The 23,725-nt window shown below is 44.8% G+C and overlaps 1 protein-coding gene across 5 annotated transcripts in view; it reads left to right on the top strand.

Annotated features, from left to right (window-relative positions):
• Positions 1-23,725, top strand: part of SH3PXD2A (SH3 and PX domains 2A) — a 247,607-nt gene that overhangs the window by 152,646 nt on the left and 71,236 nt on the right. For 3 of the 5 annotated variants that reach the window (XM_015633362.3, XM_015633361.3, XM_015633365.3), the window contains exons 6-8: positions 34-62; positions 14,529-14,576; positions 23,408-23,539. In XM_015633362.3, the coding sequence (XP_015488848.1) occupies positions 34-62; positions 14,529-14,576; positions 23,408-23,539 (209 nt within the window). Of the gene's footprint in view, positions 1-33; positions 63-8,475; positions 8,595-14,528; positions 14,577-23,407; positions 23,540-23,725 lie in introns of those variants that run through there. The other 2 variants (XM_015633367.3, XM_015633364.3) reach the window with 2 other exon arrangements.

Here is a 23,725-nt window from a genome sequence, read left to right as displayed (position 1 = left end):
AACCATGTCTATTTGTTGTTGTCTTTTTTTCAGGGATTATGGATCTTCGAAGAGAAAATCAGGTAAGACACCAGGCTTTTTTTATGTACTGCATGATTCTAGAGAGGACCTTACCCCCTGCTTTTCCCCTTCTGTTTATCTTGTGTGGCATTAAATTGTGCAGCAGTTTAACTTTTTATTGCTGAATCCTGCTGGAGATAAGCTTCAGTTTCTTTCCTTGGCACTGGATAGAAGAAACCCACTCACTTTATATAGTATTTCAGCTAAAATGACTGCTCTTCTCTGACTGTATTTATACAGCTCTGAGTCCAATGTGAGATGACAATTACATTACATTTCTTTCACTTTCATTGCAAATGGTCAAAATGCAGAGTCAGAGTTGGGGTTCTTTTCTGTGTTGGGGATATTTTTCTGTGCTGATTTGAATCTTTTATCATGCCTTTCCAAAAGACTCTGGTGAGGCTTCTGATGCAAAATGTTCTCAGTGCTTGTGTCTGGGTTTGGGTTGCTTCAAAGGCTGTAGCTCAGTGTTTTGTTCTTAAAATCCTGTGTTGAAATGTCCTATAAAACCCTGATTTGAAACGATATAGGTGAAATTTTTCCCCTCCCCATGTAGCTCTTAGTGATTTTTACAGATGTGTTCTCAATAGGGATGTGTAATTATGGGCCTCTGGGTTTGGCTGCTCTGAGCTGGATGTGTCAGGGCTTTCTATTTTTTATTTTATTTTTTTTTCCCTAAGCAGCATTGAGCACCTGCAACTCTCATTGACTTTGTTTAGAACCTTGGATGCTTCAAATTGTGTTCAGGGCATCCAGAGGGAACCCTTTCAAACCCATACTGACTCCTGGAAAACTCTGGCCTATTTGCAGGGAGGGGAAGATTTTCTTTTCTTCCTGCTTTTTAAGATCATAAAGAAACATTACAGTGGCTTAGTCTCTGAGAGGGAAGGGAAAATGAATGTAACATACTGGACTTCAATGAATATCACTGCCTAGATTGATTTGTTGGTTAATTATGAGGGCTTTTAAGCTGCCATCCTGTAATAAGCTAAGTAATGCACTAAAGAGGAGCTGTTGCTTAACCCCAGTGACCTGTGTATCAATTGGTAGCTGCCTTTGCAGGCCAATACTTTTGGTACCTTTCCTTGAATTTCCCTGAGGTGGGGTGTGGTAATGAAGAAGCAAGCATGGTACAAGGTGCTGGTCCCACAAATAAATTGGGGCATGCTTGGTCTTCTTAATCGCCTGCAAAGCTTCTGTCTGGGTTGCGCTTCTAGGACTTCTTAAACATAATATTAAGGAAAGTGTTTGTTCACAACAGCCTGTGAATTAAATTGTCAACAGCACCTTCTCTAGAGGAGCTGACCATAAATTAAGAGGTCCAAGTGACTTGGTAGAAGGCAGAGCTGAGTGTGGGAGTTCCTGGCTCAGTGCCACATCCTGAGTACTGGGGGATTTTGGGCCATGTAAAAATTTTTGAAAAACGTTGCTGAAGTCTCTGGGGCAACCTGATTTAGCACTGACCTGGAACAGCATTAGGAGATACAGAGAGATCTGGGCTCAGTGCACCAGTTTACATGAAAGAGTATTGCAATTCATGCGCAAGAGATGCGAGGAGCTGCTTTGGGAGTGGAAGGAAAGTGCTGCCTCTCCATTCCTGTGGCTCTTAGGGGCAAGTTGGAGCTGATCTGCCATGACATCATGAGAAAAGCAATTGAGTCAGTGTAGCTGAGATACCATTTATGGATGCTCTCCCCTGCTGGAGTCTTTGGCACCCTGCCCTGAGAGCCCCAAGTGACATGGTCATTCATCCCTGAGAGGGACACTCAGGTTGGGCTCCCTCCTTTGGCTGTCCCAGCTCCTCATGCTGCCAGATCTCCTTTCAGGATTTCTTCAGAACTTTTTGGTACTGGGCTGTTTGTGCAGCCAGGGCTTGGAAACAGTGGAGCTGAGGGATGCTCTTTCTCCACTTACCCATACAAAGAGGAATGTGAAGCAGTGCTGTGAACAAATTGAGCTGCATAAAGGGACTCTGTTCTTGGCCATCTTCTTGCTTGATTTTAGAACGGCAGAGGAATGCTTCCTTCTGTTTGGAGCTTGATGTTGTGGGAGTGTGCACGCAATGAGCAAAGGAATAGGCCAAGAATATGCCAAGGGAGTCACCAGTTACAGCCTGTAACAAAGACCAGCTTTATGACACTTGAAAAAGGGATGGGGTAAATAAGCACAGATTTTCAGGATTGCTGTGATGGTCTTTTAAGATAATTAATAGGTTTGAAATGCAGTTTCTTCCACAGGTGCAGATCATAGAACTACTGCATCTTTAAACAACAGACAAATAGGCATTTTTAAATGCAAGCACTTCCCAACGAATGAGACCTTATGAGCATCTTGTTGTCTTGACCAGAGATGTGCTGGGAGGAGGCTGTTGGGTGTGAGCACAGCTGTCCCACACTGTCCAGCAGGAATCCCACAGCTGCTGTGTCTCAGGCATGTGCAGGCATGGCCGATTGCAGAAACATTTGGAGAACGCCTCAGACAGCCAATGTCCCCTCTACCCTGACCTCTGCCTTGCTAGAGTGAGTGTCTAGCTAGCCCTCTGCTCACTCCTTAGAGCTGGGAGAAGCTGGATGAGTTCAGAGTGTAACAGGAGTTATGGAAACATTTACCGCTGCAGTTGATGCTGGTTGTAAACATTTGAGACCTTCTGAACCAAATGCAATAGCGTGGCACGTCCTTAGCTAAACAAGAGGGAGTCTTGTGCCGATCTGGGGCATCTCTGCTTGCCAGCCCTGAGCCAGGCTTCCTCTTGTGCAAAGGGCTGTGTAAACATACAGCCCTTTGCTTGGATGTGATCTAATTATAAATTCTCTAACCTTCAGCCAGCTCAGAGACCTGGCTTCACTGAGGCTCTGTGAAGGCACAGGTGTTTGCTGTGGCCTGAAATGCCCCACATACCTTGGACTTGAGGGACTTTTTTTGACATGCTGCAGATCTGCTCAGAAAGCTGCTTTCATGTTTCCAGGCAATTGAATTGTTGCTCTATGACCATCTGTCAGTGCTGGAGAGCCCTCAGTACAACTGTGAGGAGTGGCTACCATGGGCATATTCTGTACATTTGTAACAAATGTCTTTTCTTGGTCCACCCAAAGACCCTCTACAGCAAAATGGAATGGAATTACTTTTCAAGCTCCAATTTGTCAATTGTATTAGCCAAGTAAACAGCTACTCATTTGTCACTCAAAGAAGGCATTACTTCTATGCTGGCATCAATTGTGTGGTTTTTCTGTCCTCGAATCAAAATAAGGGTAGAATTGCTGCAAGTCTAGGAATGGATATTTGTATGGTACATTACGAGCCAGAGATTAGGTTAATCCATTCTGCAAACCCTACCAGCTCCCATCTGTGCATGGTGAACTAATTAACCCTTGAGATATCTGCTAATCCTGATGTGGCTTATGAAACCAGTTGGAGTATGTTTCTCCCCAAAGAGGTCATTGTGTCCCCCACCTCACAACCCCCTTGCTGACTAGAGAAAGCTGCAGACTCCTGGAGTAAGATCTTGCCCTCTCCCCTTGCTGAGAATCTTTCTTGGCTGGTTTCATGCCAGGCAGATTCCAGTCATGAAGCTGAAGCAAGCATCTGGGACCTGGTGTTTGGTGGCAATAGAGAGCTGGTGTGGGCTTCACAACTTTTCTACACTGAGTCTCAATGCTCCTCAACTACTGAGAGGATTCACTTTGCTAACTGTGAGGTCAGATCAGCACAAGAGGTGCTTTCAAAGTGATCTCTGCCGCCTGCCTTGTAGGCGACCAAGCCCTTGTGGTCACAGCTTTCCAAGTGCCTGGACAGGAGCACTGCTGGCCACCCCCTTCTGAAATCATAACCAAACTCCCCCTGCTCTGGGGGACTGCCCACCTTGTTGCTGGGGGGCACAGCTGGCTTTAAGCCATTGCTTGGTGGCATCATCTGGCACCTTGCTGCTATGCTGTAGGGTGCTCCTCCAAGTGAAGGGGAATAAGCTTTAATAATACAGAATTTATGACTCCATCAGTCCTGCAGTGCTTCCTTTCCCTCATGGTTCAGATCCTGTCTGCATGGAGCTGGCTGTGCTTTGGCTGAGTCTGGCAGCTGAAGTCGATTTTAAATGGTAATTGAGCACTTAGAATATTAAGCTAATGATTTGGTTCAAGGCACTGTTGCCTCAGGATGCTGACGAGGCTTCCTTGAATGAGTAAATCATCTTTCAGCTGGGTTTCCCTGTCCAATTTTTGGACTAGCCAGATTATGGCTACACACAGCCAACAATCACTGCTTTCTTTCCCTCCTGTAATCTAAAACTAGGAAGGATATATCTGCTGGCAAGTAAATAAAAACTTCAGAGTCCATTGGAAGATACTCCACAAACTTTTTATAGAAACATCTGTAATGCTGTCTTTTCCCTCAACAGGGAAATTATGAAGCAGCGTTCAGAGAGTTTCAGCAATGACAGAAGTGGGACCTCAGGCAAGGAACAAGCAGATTGTTGTAACAACACCAAGGGCCCTCGTGGCTGATCACTTTGTGGGATGATGCCTAGGAATTATGGGTGGAACTGATGGCCAAAGTTGCTTCCTTGTCTTAATTCTTCATTACCGGAGAAACTTTCCTCCTTATGCACTAAGGATGTGCACTCTGTCAGCTTCAGGGAGTTGACTTAATTCCATTATTTGGGATAGGTTTTTTCTGCTTCCTTCCCTACCAAGGGAAATGGCTCAACTTGTGGCTTTTTCTGTCCTTACAGCTGAGCTATGCTCATCACTTCAGAGCTTAACCTTTCTGATCCTGTCACACTGCATGTGAGTTCCATGGCATGTCTTGCTCTCTCTTTTTTTCGCCCCTTTTTATAAATTAGCTTTATTTTCTTGATTTAGTCTGAGCTGCCTCCTTTAAGACAATGTGGAGAAAATGAATAGTGTGTGCCGTCCCTTTTGTGCTTAATCATTCAACAGGATCACAAATGTGAGAGCCCCCAGCTGGGCCAGCAGGGCTGTGTGGCTGGAGCTGGTTTTACCTGGTGCAGGATTGAGGTGGTGACCCTGGGAACAAAGCTTGGTTGATGCAACTGAGTGTAGAGGTCTCTGCCAGCTCCACAGGCCTGTGGCAAGCATTTAGCTACACTTAGGTGCAGGGTGAGAAGGGAATGTACAGCCTCCAGGCCTGGCAGGTGTTTTGTAATATGTGCGGGAAATGGCTGCAGTAGAGGGAGAAGGAAGGACTGCTCCAAGAGACAATAGTGTTGCCTTTCCTTTGCCTTAAGGTTGCTGCAGTATTGATGGGATATCACCTAGAGTGGTGTTTAGCATTAAACTTCTAGTATTAGAACTGGGGGCACACCTTAACTAATCCAGCTGACTGTGAAATCTGTCTTTTTTGCCATCTCAGTCAGAAGAACTCTTAAGCCTTTTAAATGGGTTCTCAAAGAGGCCAAATCTAAGTGTGTTACTACAGAGGCTGAAATATCCAATTAATTACCATGGTCAATCCCAGCATGAGGCAATGCATCTTCTCTTAGGATGGCAGCAGATGCTGGTGGCTACCTGCCCCAAGCAGGAACTTGGTCACTGCTTAGTGAATCTGAGCCCAGGTGGTAGCAACAAAGCTAGAATGTGGTTTTAACTCAAATATTACTTTGAGTCATTCTGCTCTCATGTTGTTTGTCTCTGTCTCCCTATAGTCCCTCTGAAAGCTTTAGCTTGGAAGGTTTTTTGGGTTTTTTTTAAGGTGGTGAATAGGGATGCAAGTCTGTCCAAGCCTATGGCAAGGTCCCAGGAACATCTTAAATCATGTAACTTGGTGTCTTAATCCTTGTAAGAAATCTGTGGTATGACATGATCCCTGCAGACTGAGGCATGTGTTCTTGTTTGTGTCCTGATGAATCACACATGTGCACTGTGCTCCTTGCATTGTTTCCTACAATTAGGGCAGAAGTGATGGTGGACTGGCTCCTTGGTGCCATTTGGCCTGTTGAATGAGGATGGCTGGATGAGATAGCTTGCCAATCTCTATTTTATAACTTCACTAGCATGTACTGACACGATTGCTCTTGATCAGAAATTGTGATCTGTTCCCTCATCATACGATTAACCTTCTTGGCTGTATGTACTAATTACTGCATGGAATTTAAAAACAGCAGATTCTGGCAGAACATTTTGGTTCTCACATAGCTGCTTTTTTATTATTATTATTTTTTATTTGTTCCTTTTCAGGAAGATAAAGGATTTAGTAATAAAAGAAGGATAGAGTAGACAAAAGCCATTAAGGACCAAACAAACATTTTCATTTAATTACTGGGTATATACATCTTGGGCCTGATTCTGGAAGAAAATAGCAGTTAATGATCTCAATGTGCATCTTGAATTCAGTCATCAATGAAAGAGCTTCTTCTCATGACTGAGAATTACTTTTCCTCAGGTAGTGAATTTGCTAAACTTCTTATCAGTTTATTGGCCTTTTCTTGATGCAGTTATTCCCCAAAGACCTAATTTTCTTTCCTGTTTTTTTTTTTTTTCAATGAGACTGTAAGTTGTTTTTTTTTTTTAATAAGTTTTTTCATATAAAAAGTTTGAGGTTTTTTCCAAGGGAAGACTACTGCTCCTGTGCTCAGGTACACTAGCAGAGAGAAGGATATGAGGAATAGCTGCTGCTAAGTCAGGCAGATTTCATGTCCTTGCATCTGTGTGTGTGTGACCCAATTCTGCATCTTCAGTCAAGATGTGAATCTGTCCACTCCAATCCCATGCTCCAAATCCAGTCAGCAGTATTCTGGCAGAAGGAAGCTGATCTCACACTTCTCCTTGTACACCATATTTTTAAAGTCACTGCTTAAACTGAAGTGCTTTGGATTTCTGCCTGAGGCTACTGAAGAGCAGATAGGAGACATTATTCTGCACTGCTTCAGTCTTCTGCTGACAGGATATGTGGCCCATTAGATGTACAGAATCGCTGTCATCTTCTGGGTGGCCCATATGCTGGGGTGGGAGAAAGATGGGATAAAAGAGAAAGAGATGTTTGTATGTTGTGTGGGTTTTTTGTTTTGCTTCTTGGCTTTTAAACTGAAGTGTGGGGACAGGGTGCAGGATTAGGGAAAAGAACATGTTTGTGTTCTTTGCCGTTCCCAGTTCAGCATCGGTGCTGCAGAGAGCTCTGTGTCCAGGAGGGAGGCCAGGGAGACTGGGTGCAGGGAGGGCTGGAAAAATGAGGTGTGGCTTGAGCACAGCCATGGCAGAACAGCTTGAACCCTGCAAATGCCTCAGAGAGTCTTCAGCTGAGTGCAGAGAAAGCACTTGGTGCCTTATGGGATATAATGGCATTTCTCTTGGTTTTAAGGAATTCTCTGTTCTCCATCTGCTCCTGTTCTGCCTACCTCTTCTGTCTGTTGGTGGCAGATGGTATTAATGCTGCCTGCGTGGGTTTTTTTCTCTCTTGCACAGAGAGTACTGGTATTTTGATTTTGGCACACAGGATAAGGCAGGTGAGAAGTGTGTTTGGGAGCTGGAGCAGAGGGTGATGATCCTCAGCCACCACAGGAATGTGTGGCACAGATGGGTCTGGCTGGCTGAGTGGAGCAGATAAAATCTTCCCTGGGCATTTTGCGTAGCTGTAGTCTCAGGCTGGTGAGCACTTGAATCTCTCTCTTGAGATTCTAGAAACCTGGCTGGAGAGTGTGTGTCCTTAGCCTGTTGAGAGCACTCACCACTAAAATAGCACTCCCTAAATGTGTCCAGCTTTGTGAGTGGCTTCACAGCTGTCCCATTCTAGCTGGTCTGTGTCCAGGCTGTGTGACAGCACAAATCCTCTCTCCGCTTCACTCTGGATGGAGCGGCTCACCTGCCCAGAAATGGCTGGAAGCATTACTTGCAGAGGTGTCCAGCAGGAGTTACAATGTATGCACTGATTATTGGCCCTCTCTGCCTGGACACGCCAGTGCTGCTGAGTGTTCTGTGTTTGGCAGAATGGCTGTTTCACAGGTGGGGCTTGTCTCTTGCTCCATTTTTTGAGCCTCACATGAATCCCAGCGTGTGTACATACCTGTGAGTTTCCAAGTGCAGTGTCTGGGGCTTTTCTGCCCTCCTCTCTGGTAGTGCTGGAGGCTGTTTTTTTCCTCAGAGGGGTGATGCTCTCAGTTTGTACAGCTGTAAGTGTGGCTTAGCATTCAGATATTCTAGGCACTTCCCAGAAAAACTTGGAACTGGTACAAAACTGTATGTGCAGGGGCTGTACCACAGATCATGTGGGAAACAATCCCCACTTGCCATGTGGAAAGAGTTAATGTGAGCTATGGCTGCCAGAACAAAAACTAAACAGTCCTGGATACTTCTGGCTCTGCGAATGGGATTAAAATGTGTTTTTACAGAAGTAAACAGAGTGGAAAATTAGGACTAAGTTTTCTTTGCATTTGTACTTTTATAAAGGATGAAGGACTGGATGAGGCTGTGAAAATGCAGCTGTGAGCGTGTCACTGTGCAGTTTGTCAAGCACACGATCCTCTGGCCCCACTCCTCCGTTCCAACTCAGGAAAGGGCTCCCTGGTTGTGGATTTCTCCCCTGCAGGAGTGAGTTATCCAGATGATGAATTTCTGAGGCATGCTCGAGTCACGTGAAAGCCAGATGTGAACATTTTCCAAGCAGTGTGTGTGGGTCTAGCATGCGCCAGGCTACGTGGCAAGTGGACGTGGTCTGAGGTTGGTCTGCAGAGTGGTGGTGCCGGGGAGGCAAGGAGCCCAACAGCTCCCAGTGGGATCATTTCTGCCAGGGAAAGAGGAAGGTGCTGGCTGTGCTCATCACTGCAGCCCAGCACTTCTGCCTCCACCCCCCACTCTGACAGGCCCTCCCCAGGCTGTTCATGATGAAGCTGAACTTGGTGAATAGGACTAAAATTAAAGGCCTTATTTAATGCCTGCTGCCAATCCGCTTAGACACTTTAGCTGGATTTGCATGTTTGATAAGCTACTAGTCAAATATTTTTTCAAGATACAGCCCTCTTGAACAGATGGCATGGGGAGTGGAGGTGATGTTCAGCTTCAAGTATATAGAAGAGGAGATATCTCTGCAAGGATGAGAGGTTTACTTTAAAATGCAGTCTCCTATGAAGGAAAAAATAATATATGTGTATTCTTTCAATGACTATCTTAAAATATTTGCTTTAAAAGGGATGCATCCACATCCCACAGACATAAGAGCAAGGAAAGCTTATTTAAGCTACCCTGGTGTGGGACAGCTGCTGGCCCAGAAATTGCAGTAACAAATGAATCTGTCACTGTGGTACCTAGGAACTTTAATGTCTGACTAGGCTCACACTAAGCCAGGCACTGGGCACAAACGTTGGTTTTGTTTAGGTCTTTCTGGAGCCTGGGGGGAGAAACATCAATGGCACAATTCAACAGGGTGCCCTGGGTTAGGACTGTGCAAGATAGTCAGAGAAATGGGAGGATGGCACAGAAAGGTTGCAAGTGTTTTGATCTGTTGTTCTCTGCCTAATTGAATGAACTAATTGTGTGAGCTAAGAATGCGTGGCAGTGGTTCTAGTTTGGATGAAGGCTCATCTGCATTTTTCCTCTTTCCAGACCTGTTGTAAAATTACACATAGACTCTGTATCAGAGTAATTCTCCAGTAAAAGTGCTTCCATTTCTGGGGGAGGTTAGCAGCACCAAGTATTTTTTTTCCTCCCCTCATCTAGTACTGTTATATTTTAGTGTCTTTCCATTTAACTAAAGTGTCAAGCCCCAGCTGAAAGGGAAGAGAGGAGAGAAACCCGGAGACAGGCTGACAAAGGATGGCCAGTGGGTCTGGGGGATGGAGATTTTGGAGATGTTCATAAGGGTATGAGCATGGTGCTCTTGTCTGGCCAGCCTCATCTTGTCAGGAGGAGAAGGAGGTTTTTCCTCTGCTTGTCTGAAGAGTGCAGAAAGGAAGCAAGGAGGGGAAAAGTGAAGGGAAAATCACAGCAAGAAGCACTGGACTGAGTATACTGAGCCTGGGTTTTGTCTTCATCTGCTTGAGGCAGTAAGGTGTTTCACCTGAGCTCCCAGGACAACAACATAGTGCTTCACTTATACCAACTCCTTGGCAGGTTTGTCTTCCAAACTGTGAACTGAAATACAGGCTCAACTTCAGTTTTCTGTTCTGCCATATGTCATGAGCATTGCAGCTAACAAGGCTCTGGACCAATTCTAAAAAGTGGACACGTCTAAGGAATAGTGTGGTCAGCCCACTTCTTGCTGACTTGTCAAATACCACTGTTGACATGAGAACATCCCAGTTCTTCAAAAGAAGCATTTACTTCCTCCAGCTCCAGTCTGAGGAATCACTGATTGCATTGCTTATTTTCTTTTTATCCCTCCAATTAAGACAGGAAGGGTGTAAGTCTAGAAAATGAGTCTGCAAAACGCTCAGCTGCACTCATGGAACAGATCACTGTTGGAAATGGACCAGATGTCAGTATCTCTTCAATATGGCCACTTGTTCTTATAATCCTTTTCTCAGTAATTTAAGTTGCACTGTAACAGCTGGGAGATTTGGATGTTCCCAGTTGATGTTAAAGGTAGGGCTTCATGAGAACAAAATAGTTGTATTAGTAGAATGGCCCTGGGACTGTTATTTCCTATGGAAGGCAACTGTATATACCTGTATAATTGAACTTTTGCCCTCTAAAGCAAGGTAGCCACATCCAGATCGCTTGTAGGGACCTGTCTTCAGCCCATGCTAATTTCTCAGCTATGCACAAAAATTATTTGGAGCAAGGGTTACATCACCAGAATACAACCCCATTGAGACTCATGACCAGTATGATCCAATTCCCCACAATTACTGCAGGGCTGTTGTTGAGAAATATGTAGCTTAACAAGCTAGACAGCTATACAGATATTTGTTTTTAAAAAAGCTTGTTGTAAAGCTCCCTGATAGTCCCAAAAACATGAAAACTGTGATTCTGTAGGAGAGCGTCTCTCCTGGTGCTGGCAGCAGTGTTAAATCACGGATGCTGGGCTCAACACTGAACATTTCAGGCAGTGTTACTAACAAAAGGAACCTGCATCAGTAGCTGCTGCTAAAGTGCCCATGGAGGAGGAGTTCGCCTGCACCTGCTGGGGCAGGGGCCCACCTGGATATGCAGTACTGATGTGTACCATGAATGTGACATCTGGATTTTGCTAGCATTGAGCTCATGCATTCAACTCTAGACTGACTCCAGCTATTGTAGGTTTTTATGGAAGCTTGCTCTGCTCTAACTGTACAGAAGACAAATAGTCTGCTGCTAAAATGAGATGAGTGGAACTGTATCACAAGCATAAAGCATTAGTCCCCAGCAGTCTGGCGCCTGTTCTCTTGCCAGTGGTGGGAGGAGCAGCAAACAAACCAGTCTCACTGGCAGCAGAAAAGCTTCTGCTGAAATCTAGAATATGTTTCATGTTCACCGTAGCAACCAACCTAATTTTGTCCTCAAAGCTTTTTGCTCCTTTAGCTCTTTCCTTTTCTTTTGCACTTGAGGAACCCCTTGACCTTTGTGAGGGTTTGCCCAACTCCATCGTGGCAGCTTGAAAGTGATGGAACGGGGTTCAGCAGCCACTTCCAGTGACACGCCTGCTGTGCTGCTATTTCTGTGCAGTGTGGCTCTGAAGGAAAGCCTCCTCTGTGCTCTTCACAACTGCCTCAGCCTCGTGGCTTAGCTGTAATTTATGGATCTATGTTCCTTTTGAGCTTTTAAAAATAATTCCGGTAGGAGGAGTTTGCTCTGGCTCCAACTGAAGTCAGCAGCAGGGGCTGTGGGGCCTGGTGTTAAGAGCAGAATTGGGATGCTCTTGCCCTAGGAGTGGCCTGCTTTGAGCAGGCAGCTTTAACTTTCCTTCCAAATACTGAGATTTTTTTCCCCCCCTGCTGCACTTCCAAGCCATCGGAGACCAGCCAGCGTTCAGCCGGGTGGCAGTGGGGAGAGGAGTGGCAGGAAGCAAAGGTTTGTTCGTTTACTGTTACCAATCCCATTGCAAACCAGGTCCAAGCCCCATGCAGAATTCCAGTAAAGCCCTGTCCTAAAGGGGAAACCTGGGGCTGTTCAAAGCTTGTGTTTTGTTGGCTCAAGCACAGCATGTTTCTGAGGCCTCTGACCTCCTCCCCGTACGCTGGCTCCCGCCGCGGCTCTTCGTTTGAGTTCTCTGTGAAGTGGAATCTATCACTAATGTCTGATATTTTTATTATTTGTAGGGGGGACTCTTAAAAGCTGGTAGCAATTAGAGCTTAAACGTCTTGGAATAAAAAAAAAAAAATCCCCAAGAAGGAGGTTTAATGCTAAGCAGATGTGCAGGAGCAGCTGAAATATGCTGGCTGTCTTCTGCTTCAGAAGCAACCTCATCCACTTCTAGCTGCTGTCAGGCTGGGGCAGCTCAGAAGTGCTGCTGCTTTTATGCTTCTTCCTGGGCTGGGAAGCCCACACTGGTGACCTGTGGGATTGTTTACCCGTTAATACTTACATTGCCCTTCTTTCCTAGCTTAAGCCAATAGTTTTGACAAGAAGGAAAAATACTTGGTTTAAAAAGAAGATTTTTTTAAAAAAGTGATACTGGCTTACAGAATTGGTTTATTTATGTTGAGATCTCACATGGGTGCCTGTAGATATGGCTACTGTTGATCTAGGTTTAAACTCTTCTTGGGTAGACAGGTCCAGAGTAGCCATAAACTTGTGTTTAGCACACACTTTTAGTTTCCTTTTACTTTGGCTGTTTCTGTCTTCTGCTGCAGCTTGGATGGGGGCAAACTGAAAGTTTCCCAGTTACTCCTGCAGTGCATCATCTGCTTGATTTGTCATTGTCATTCATATTCAGGTTCTTCTGTCTGGAAAAAGATCTGACAGCTGACTGAAGTTCATAATTGTGCTCTGAAGGCAGTGGAAGTCTATTCAAAAGCTAATAGACAAGTTGCTGACAACAACTCCTTCACACCCTTTCCCATGCGTGCCCCAAGTCTGTAATAGAAACATGCTGTATATTCCCTCCATGAGCTACAGCACAAGTTACTCTGCCAGATTATTTCCTGTTGTAGTCTGCCAATGCAAAGCCTTCTTCATTTTTCCTTAAATGGCAGTCCAAAGTAAATTATTGTTATTTACCACTGCCTATTTTGTAGTGTATTGTGACAGTGCAGCACATGAATTTGGGAGTCAGATGATTGAAAGACTTCAGAATTTTCTCCAAGCTGCCACTATAGAAATACTGAATCCATTTGAATTGCAGTGCAACTACATGACAAAAACTGTGTTCATAATTTAAAGAAAGGATTTCAAAACCTCAGCATTCTCTTAGTGCTGAGAAAACAGCAATGTGTTTCTTGGACCTCTGGCTTCCATTGGGAAAGTTAGAAAGCTGTTTCTTAAAGTTTGTATCATGGTAGCAATTCCTCAGTTGCCTATGTACTGTGAATCTATTACATTACTATCTATTAATCTTTTCACTGTCTTGGAGATACTCTGCAATTCAAAAGATAGTAACAAATAGAAAAGGCCACTAGTATAGCCTGCTTTTCTCTCCAGGTGGTTGATGGGTGCATCTTCTCTGTTGTTAAACTGATGGGTCCAGAACAGGGTTTCCCATTGCAAATAAGTTTTCCAAATTGTGTTTTGGAGTTGTCAGAATTTAGGAGATTCTTAGACTGTCATATAAAAATCTCTTTCTAGATGTCTCTTCTCCCAGGCAAGGAGAGAGTAACAGCTGCCCTTCTGCACCTTCATCCCACAGAAGGGGAATGTTATTTAGAAATGGGGGAAAATCTGTTAACTTTCAAAACATACTTCCAGTGTATTGAAGAAAAAAATTAACACTTGAAGATTATTCCCAATTTCCCAAGCCAAGTGTTTCTACCTCATTTCATGGAGAAGGAGGGAAACCTTTTGACCTTGTTTGCAGCAACTCTTATCAACTTTCTCCTTAGCCTTATCTGTCTCAATCATCGGGTAAAAAATGAAATTTCTAGTTATACTCTGAATGCACCTTTATTGGAGCTTTGTATTCTTTTCTATGGAGCATTATTTGTCTATTATTTTCCTTAATGCAATTCCAGGGTAACAAGGTGCTCATACGTGTTTGTTAAGCTCAGTCTCTGAGAGTTGTCTGTCTTATGGGTATAATTAACAGCTGCAAAGATACATAGTTTTGCAGGTCTGAGGCTTAATAAGTCAAACTGTCTCTTGCTATGTGTTTTCTGATCTATTGGGAATAAGCTCAGGGCATATTTTACTCTTAAATCTCAAAATTGGATCACCTACAGAGCAGTTTCATAAGTTCTGCAAACCCACTAAAACATAAAAATTACCTGGGTACTTCTTATGACTCGACCTTCCTCTGAGTTCCCATCATGCCAACACTACTCTTAAGAAAATCTTAATGTCTCTTAAAGCTGTCTTTACTAACTTTGAGACTTTCTGATATGACTGGTTTTGACTGTTTTCTTGTGCCTCTAATTACTTTCTTTTTTTATGGCTGCCCTGTGATTGGATTTCAAGTTTGGATGTCCAGTTTGTCTGAGACTCCAAAAAAGAGTGTCGCTCCAGGTAAATTCTTGTGTCTCAGTGTTCTGCATGCTATTAAAACCAGAATTCTCTAGTTCAAGCTGTGTGGTTTTGGAGCTGTCTTGAATGTGAATCTCTGACAGTGAATGCCGAGGATCTGTTGTCTGTTTGTGTATTGGTTTTTCATGATGCATGATTTCTCGTAAGGAAGAGGTTTGCTTTTCTGATGATTGCCTCACCTTGACGTTGCTGCTAGCAGGGATTGGTAGTTTGCAGGGTTTTATTTTCCTTGCCCAACTCAAAGCCACAGCCCAAGGCAGCTTCCCCTCTTGTGGGTAAGTTGAGCCTGGCCACAGCCAAGTACCTGCAAAGCTGCGCTCTCACTGTTCTATGTGGGAGAAACTTTATGGGGCAGGATAAGGCAGAGAAACATGACTGTGCGTTCCCTACCCTTCTGAAGTGCTCTTTGCACTTCCCCAGTAAGTAGAAGTGGTTTCATATGAAAAAGGTAAAACTCTGATAAAGATGCAAAATTTTCAAGGGAGCATCTGCCTCCTTGTTGCAATGAGTCAGGAAGGAGGTGGCGGCAGGGGAACAACTTCTAGGTGAGATGTCAGGGGCTATGGAGCAGTAGTTCCATGCAAGGCAAAAATTAAGCTTTATAGTCTAAGGAATCGGGACTTCTGCTGTGTAACCAGAGGATTTCTTCTGCAAACATTTGTCACTTGACATGAAATGTCACAGAAGAATTACTTTCTTCTTTAGACTTAGAAGGAGAGATCACAAGTGATAGATCCTGTGTCTGTACAGGATGCTGGGCTAGTCACTCAAGCAGTTAAGGCTACCTATAGGTCTCAGGGCAAGGACAGATGGAAACACTCCTGCTGATTTCCATACCAGATTTGGTAAATATTCCAGTTCATGCCCTGTTGAAAGTATGTGAACAAAATCCCACCATCCTCAATGGATGAGTGCTTGCTTGTCTGAAGTCTTTAGTGAGCAAGACGGCTGTGATTCCAGAAATGCTGTTCTTTACAGAAGCTGAATTTATCCTTGGGGGGTTCTTCCTCGTCTTTACAGAATAGGTCTAATTTGAGGGTGGTAACTGGATATAAAAGTGCAGAAGTATCTGAAGTATTCAGTCACAGGAGCCTGCTGCTTCATAGGTTATGGAGGAGTTGAGACAGAGTAACAGAATCAGACTGAGCAGCAGAGAAACATGTTAAGGAGGAGACAGAAGAGGTGGTGTCCCTCAGGAAAAATGACACGAACCCTTCAGATTACCTGGCTGGAGGGTGAGGTTTGGTTTCTTTGACTCAATAGATCTGTTGGGACCATTTCATGTTGTCATATATAAAATGGCAAACTGTGAATGCCAAGGTTTTTTGCCTTCTCAAAGGGAAAGGATGCAAAATCTTTAATAGATACAATTTTGTTTCCCTTCTGTTTACTGATTTTAGCTAAATGCATGTTGCTAATTTGGAAAAAAAATTCTCTGCATGATGAGTGTGCAAATAAAAGTAATTAATTGCATTGCATGGTGCTCGAGAAGGTGAACTGTTGATAAGCGCTGCTCAGAAGTCTTATGTACGTGTGGCAAGTACATACATTAGCTCCCCATGCTGTTCTAGTTCATGTGGCCTTTCTGTTTCTCATCCAAATGAATCTCCAGTTTCCAAAATAGCTGTTCTTCAGTCCAGGTCTGCCTTAGGCTGTATCCTGATATGTCAAGCTGATAGATCAGGCTTGAATCTGGATGTGCCCTAGCTAGCTAGGATGTGGCTTGGAGATGAGAACAGAAGCCAGTTTCATGCTGCCCAAACTCTAGCTGAGGTTATGAACCTGCTCCATGAAGTGGAGATTAACCAAGACTTTAAAGTGGTTTCATTTTGTACTTTGGAAAAAGATGGGTGCCACACAGCCACACCCTGGAAGGTGCTGTGGTGGGACCCTAGTTTGGTCACCCTGACTGGTGTCAAAATGCTTTGTGCCATGTGGAGGGATGGGAATGTGTTAAACCACTGAACAGGACTAGGGCAAATGCCAAAGTATATTGGTGACTTCATACTGGTGGAAGACCCAGTTTGGCAGCTGTGTAAAAATCTCCAAGCAGTTTAGCAGATTTGTGTGCAAAATACTTAAGTATTCTTAACTGTTGCTACCTGTAACCTAGTTGGTTGGAATCACTGTTCAGAGAGCCAACTTTCCAAGAAGGAGTGGAAAGAGGACTCAACTTCTTACTTTCACCCTCCTGCCTCTAATTTTTCTTGGCTCTGTTTTAAAACCTAGCAGATCAAAAATAAAAAATAAAAATCCCAAGACCAATAGGCTCCACTTGGCAAAGGTCAGCGCTGAATTTTTCTGTTGGTCAGGATTTCATTGGAAATGCTGCTGAGGCTTTAAAGAGGGAAGAACTGCACTGGAGCAGCTGCTTGAGAGAGTTCCTGCCATTTACCATGGGCCAGGCTCATTCCTGAGGTGCTCCCTGTGGGGACTGTGTCTTGCTGCTGGTTTTAGCTGTGTGTCACACACACTCCAGTGCTGGAAGCCACAGTCTACCTTAAAGCTGCTACTTGAAGGCTCACCCAGATCTTGGTTCCTGGAAGTGACAGGAAGTACTACATGTGTCTTAGGGTAGGGAATGAATCCAGCCATCCAGTTAATTTTTTGCTGCTATGATTGCAGATGATAGTCTCTTCTTGGTGGCAATGTGTGCTGTTACATGGGCCCCCTGTAGCTGTTGGCAGCAGCAACCCAGGAGGTTAGGAGAGACTTAGTACAGCTCATGGAGTTACCATCTAGACCAGATCTTGGCAAGTTTGGGCCAAAAGATAGCAAGAAGGGCTAGAGCTTTGGCTACTATTACCTCATGTTCTGAAAGGCTTGCAGGGCACATGAGCGAGGAAGCTGGATGGATGCTCACTTAGGGAGAAACTGCTTGTACATCAGTCACAGCTGCCAGCCTGGGGTGAGAGGGTTTACATGCTGACCTGGCCATTGCTGGATGCATGATGCTCAGTTGTGTTTTATTCTCAGGCATTCTTTGGCATTTGGACAAGGTTTTAGGCCAAACTCCTCTGGCTTTGGGTCATCTGCATTACCTAGGTGGTCAGATCCAAACCATTCCCTTTCTGCTTTCCACCCCTCTCTGTCTAATAGCAGGATGTCATCTGCTTCTGATACTCTTTTGAAAATGCAGGTGAGTGTCTCCGTGCTTTGTAAAAGAGCTACCTCGCCAAGCTCAGGGAAGAACTACAGAAATCGGTGTATTAATAACCTATTTGATAGACTTGCCCAAATGTTTATTTTCTTCTATTACTGGTGATAATCCAGACCTTGAGACTGGATTTGTACTGAATTTCTGAATCACTGGGGGAGATGATGAACTTTTGTCTCTGTCCCTAAAGCTTTGTGGCTCAGGGCTGCCACACCAAGAGCCTCTGAACTCTGAAGCCAAACACTATTAGGATTGGGAGGATTGCTATCTGGCAGGAGGGATGCTACTGCCTGTGGCAGCAGTAGTCTTACCTTCAGTAATAATTGATGTATAAATGCAGCCTGAATTTTGATAAGTTGCAACAGGGCTGCAGCGTGACAGCCTGGAGTCCAGGAGTAACTAGGAGATGAGTTAAAACCCCAGCTGTTTAGGGTACACAAAGAATAAAAAAATGGACAAAAATCTAAAACACCAAGACAAAACAAAAACCTTCACACTGAATAGAAGAGAGATCCTAGACTGGAACAGCTTTGATCTGAATCCATGTTGTCCCCATAGAGATTTGTAGCAGGCTTCATTAGTCTCATCTCACTGCTTACTCTAGGAACTGGTTATTTTAAGAACTGCTTTTCCAACACTGCTGCAATAGGATGAACTCTTATGTACTCTCGCATGCATTACATGGCAAAGTCTGTTTTATCTTGTGTGCAATACACACTTAACCCAATTTTTAGGCAGACCTAAGCTCTCTATCTTAACACAGTTCAAGATAAATCATGGGTGGAAGGCTCAAAGAAAACATGCAATTTTTATGTTTATTTATTATAGTCATGTGGTCCTGATAAGAAAGGAAAGAGATGAAGTTTTGAGGGGAAGGAATTCCATATGTTTAGAGCTGGGTGTATGGTTGCTGTAAGGGGTTAGACTGATCTGTGGATTTTAAGTAGGCTTGCTGTTATTCTGGTTTTGGGTTTTTTTTCCCTTTGTCCTTCTCCAAAAGGAGTTTTCCAGAGATACATAAAAGTTTACCCTTCAAGAACTGGCTTTAGAAGAAACCGCAGCTCTAGATCCAAGCTACCGCAGTTACTCCTCCCTATGCATGGAAAAGTGCAGAGCTCTGCCATTATGTTATGGAATGCCAGGACACTCGGGGCCGTGTCTGCCAGACAGCCCAGCGTGCAGACCCTGCACGTGTCCCCAGCAGCTGTGCCCATGTCGGAAGGGCTGGACTACCTGCCAGCTGGTTGTTCAGCTGTGACTCAGCCTTATGGTGTTCACTGGCCGTTTCTGTGGTTTTGGCTGCTTCTGCAGGACTTCCACTGACCAGCCCAGTACCAATTCATTTAGTCTCAGCCTGTAAATGCGTGATTGCTAATCATGAAAGAGCAATAGAAAAGCCTGTGCACTGTATGGATTAAAAGAGCAGACGTGTTTATAGCCTGATAACAACAGAGTAATCTGGCAAAGATCAGGAGTCTCACATTCCCATATCCAGATGATTTTATTTTTGGAGTCCAGTTGGTGGTTTTCATTTTTGGCTATTGCAAAACCATTGTAGGTCTTAGCTGTTGCAACACAGGAGGAGGAGGAGGATGATGTTATTGGAACGGACGTTCTGCGCTCCTATTTAGAAGGCTTTCACAGTAGTTGCTGGTCTCTGAGTACAGCAGGAGGAATGATGCTCCCTCCTCGCTGCCCGGTGAGGGGGACATGGTGCAACTGTGTCACTTAATAATGCCAGCTGCGAGGGGCATGGACAAGCTCCAATGACATTTCTGCTCCGCCCCAGGAAGAGAAGTCCTGAGGTGAGGAGCGGGAGGATTGTAAAGTGAAGCCCTATGGAGAGGAGGAGGGCTATCCTCAAGACTTTAACCAGGAAACGGACTCGAGGCAAAAAGAAATGGAGAGGCAAGCAAACTCTTATTTCAGCCAGCAATCTGTGCTCTGCTCTGGGGAGGGCTTGCAAGTTGGAGCTTAACCGAAATAGTAATTCTGCTTTTTTGGAGGGAGAGGAAGGGGGGACCTTTACCTGGCACATCAATGTTATGCTATCATCTGCTCTCCATTTCTCCTGCCTGGGCTGAAGACGCTTTTTTAAAAGTACGGCTGTTGTGTCAGGGTGGCATTGCAGCTGTGTGTGAGCTTGCTGGGGAACTTGTGCCACGCTGCATCCCTCTGTGCTGGTGTGCTTGCACTGAGCAGGCTGTACTCCTCACTGCATGCTGTGTCCTGTGTTACAAATGAGACCTGAACTAATTGGCAGGGATGCGGAAGCGCCCATGGCAGTGGGTAAAATTGGTGCTGTGCTCCCTGTGGTGCTCCCTGTCTTTTCTTTTGAATCCTCTTTGGAGAGTCTGACATAGTGTAGCAGCAATGTTTTGGGCACCCTGAGTGTCACTGAGGAGTAATTCATCTAAAGCTTGTGGGGAATGGAAGGCTGAGAATGATTAAAGTCCCTTGCTCTACTGACTGTGCCTGAAAGGAATGTAGTAACAGCCCAAACTAGGCTACCCAGAAAATGGTTAAGGCTTTTGGTTACTGGAAGGAGCTGTTTCTCTGTCTTTTCCTCCTCCTCTTCTTCCTTTCTTTGCTCTTACTGAAATTTTCCCCACTGTGAAGTACCTAATCTTGGGTGATCATCACTCCAGGAGCCACAGGGACCCGTGCCTCAAAAGGGGGATATCCTCTAGGCATGATGTGCTGCAGCTGTAAATGAACAAGTTCGTTTGACCTTGCCTAGACCAAGGAATTTATCACCCTATTTCTATTATTTTTGTCTTCATAGGAGCCCTGTAGCACTTATACAAGTGTCTGTTTAAACAGTTTCTTAATTGTATGTGTTCTTCTAACCACTGTAGTGAGAAAGACATTCTCCTGCAGTGACTACCTTATCCAAGGTAGGACACAGTAACTCTAAGAAGCCCTGCTGGGTTTCAGATACCAGAATGCAGATATAAAGTATCTTGCCAAACTGTTTTAAGTACTGCTTTTTTTTCGGTTGGTTGGGGTTTTTTTGTTTTTTTTTCTCTTATATATATATTTAAGCAGAGCTGTGGAGGTGGATTTGGAGTGCTGATTCTCCATGTTGCCTGGCAAGGGCACTCCCCTGGCACACGGTCCCTGGCTTGGCCTCTGTGTCTGCTGGTGGGGTGTTTGCCAGCCTGTGCTCCAGCCTGGTCCTCTCCTTGTTCCCAGCAGGGACGCATGTATCACATGAACACTGCTCCTGCCACCAAGCCAATGCAGTCTTTCGGGTTTTTTTTTTTCCCCTTACTCCAGCCCTATGAGAACTGCCTAGTAGATTGGAGGAAAGAAGGCATTTGAGTTGTTGGTTTATTAATTAGCTTCCAGCATGTCCCCTGCTCCCTGTGCTACTCTTTGGTCCCTCTTGCCTTTCTACACACTGAATTCTCTGCTGTTGCACATGCATAAACATAAATCCATGACAGCTTTTGTTTCTGGTTAAAAAACTTGTATTTATCTCAAGACTAAAACAAAGTAGGGGTTGTAGGTATTACTTCCCTAAGTAGGTTGAAGCAAGATTATAATGCTGCTGGATTCTGGACTGGGGAAGAGACTATGTGGGAAACAGGGGAAAGCATCTCCTCATACTCTAGTTAGCCCAATTAGCACTGGTTTAAACCAGAGTGCACGAGTCAGGTTGATTGATCATGAAGAAAAGCATGATGCTTACTTGGAATGGACGGCTATGGTAAAAATTTGTATTATAAATTTCCATGTTGTCAGTTCATGGTCTTCTCCTATTCCTGCTACTGGCTGTGGTTCAACTATCTATAGAAAAGCTAAACCTTAAACACAAGCTTCTGGAGGAGATGACTCCTCTTTAAAGAAAATTAACTTAAGTAATTTGAGGAGAGGCAGAGGCATGCTTAAGGAGCAAGTTAGCCTTCTAATTTTCTGGATTTCTTAAACTTGGTCCAAGGGGAGGCATTGTGATAGTGTTTCCTTTCAGGAAACAGTTGAATTAATTGCCTTTTTTTTTCCTAGGATTTTCATTTCACAGGATGCTGTTTTAATGGCTGATGTATTCTTTACCTCTTTCTTGGCAGGGACGCTAATTACTTGCCTGTAGAATCACTTTGCATCTCCAGTCCAAACACATATGAACGTGCTGAGTTTGGAAATACAGCACCCAGCATCCTGTGCTTGGCTGTCAGTCCCTTGACTTTTCTGGTGGACAGTTTCAGACCATGCTGCTTCCTTCCTGTGTTTTGTAGCCAATTTGTCATCAGAAATTAAGGAAAACCCAGAGTCGGCTCCTGGCTCTGTCCCTGCTGTGTAAAATGGGACATTCAGCAAGTTGTATCTGCTTCTGTGCCCCCTTTCAATCCGCATCTTAATCCAGAGCAACCGGAACTGCCTCTTAATATGTAAAATGTATAATAATGCTTGTGTCCCAAACTGCTGTAATTGAGAAAACCTGAAAAAACAATTTGGCATTAAGGCATGTTGGCTCTTACAAAGTAAAGACCTAAACGGAGAGGTTTTCCTTGCTTTTCAAGGCGGTTTTCAGGCCGAGCACAGTCAGTCTGTGCCTGGGTCTGGGAGCGCAGAGGCCCCGTCTGTGCTGTTTGTGTTGCATTGCAGAGCCGAGATGCAGCAGCCCAAGGGCTCCCTCCACATCTGGCACTGTGCTGTGCCTGCCTCGTGGCTCCACCTCGAAATGCATGATCTCGGTTTGGGGGTGAAAAAGTCAGAAATAATAATAAAAAAAGGACCAGTAGTGTGGGGGAAGGGGGGGAGGAGAGCATTACTGCGCACCTTTCGTGGCCCCTGTTCGCCTAAGCGCCTGCTCTCATTCATAAATGGCTCTGACAGTCGAAAGCCCTTAGTCCGAAGAGAAATCGAACAACTGGGGGTTGGCTCCGAGGGCTCCAGGAAGGCGATGCAGGGGGAGCCGAGCCCCGTCCCGCCGGGGCTGCTCTGCCGGGGGAATGCGGAACTGCGGAGCTGGCGGGGGGCAGGCGGGGGGTGACCGAGTTTGAGCAGCGATCTGGCGCTATAACTTTTTTTTTCTTCTTCTGTTTCAAGTAAACAGTCTTCCCCGCCCTCCCCTCGCTCCCTCCACCCCACCTCCCTCTCTTTCAGTCCCGCTCATGTGTTTCTATTTAAGGGCTGCAGTGCAGACGAATATGATTGGCATCTACAGCCCCCTCTTGACTTTCAGCTCAAGCCTTTAGAGTGGAGAAGGAGCTGAGCCGCCAAGGGGAGAGCTGTTTCTTCTTTGGGTTTACTGGGGGGATGGCTCAGCTGTGGATTTATACTACTTCTGCCCAGGATTTTTCTCTCTGAATGGGAGCAAGGATTGTGGAAACCATGTTGGGAAGAGGTTTATTTTGAGAATCCATCATGAAACTGTGCAACTAATTCACTTTTTTGGCTCATTTTTATATTTTTTTTCCTCCCCTTTTTTCTTCTTCTTCTCTCCAATGTCCCTCTGTGCTGCTGGGTTGTGGGCCAGAGGAGGCTGTTTCTATATGGCCAGCCATTTGGGGATATGCTGCGAGCCAAGGTTGTTTGCTGATTCGCTTGGCTCTGGTGACAAGTTGGCCTGTTGTGAATCGGATGGACGGAGGTCGCTCTCAAGGAGCCATGGCTGGAAGCTGGCTTACGGCTTGCTTTTTCCCTTCCCCAGGTGCTGATGCTAGCTCTGAACCCATGATCCTGGAGCAATATGTGGTGGTGTCCAACTATGAGAAGCAGGAGAACTCTGAGATCAGCCTCCAGGCTGGAGAGGTTGTGGATGTCATAGAGAAAAATGAAAGTGGTAAGTTATATTTGCTGCTCTTCCCTCTTCCAATGGTCTGATTTTTGCATTTGTTCCTCTGCTTTCAGTTTCCTCATCACTACTTGTTAGCTGTGTTTGCTCCATCTGGTACAGTTACTATGTCTGGCAGAGGATGTTGAAGTTTCTCAATGTTGATTTGGGCTGGGGGCCAAATGTTGCCTTCTA

The sequence above is a fragment of the Parus major genome, chromosome 6, assembly GCF_001522545.3.
Source record: "Parus major isolate Abel chromosome 6, Parus_major1.1, whole genome shotgun sequence".
Lineage (NCBI taxonomy): Eukaryota > Metazoa > Chordata > Aves > Passeriformes > Paridae > Parus > Parus major.
The sequence above is the reverse complement of the archived record's forward strand: the minus strand, read 5'-3'. Positions and strand labels throughout refer to the sequence as shown.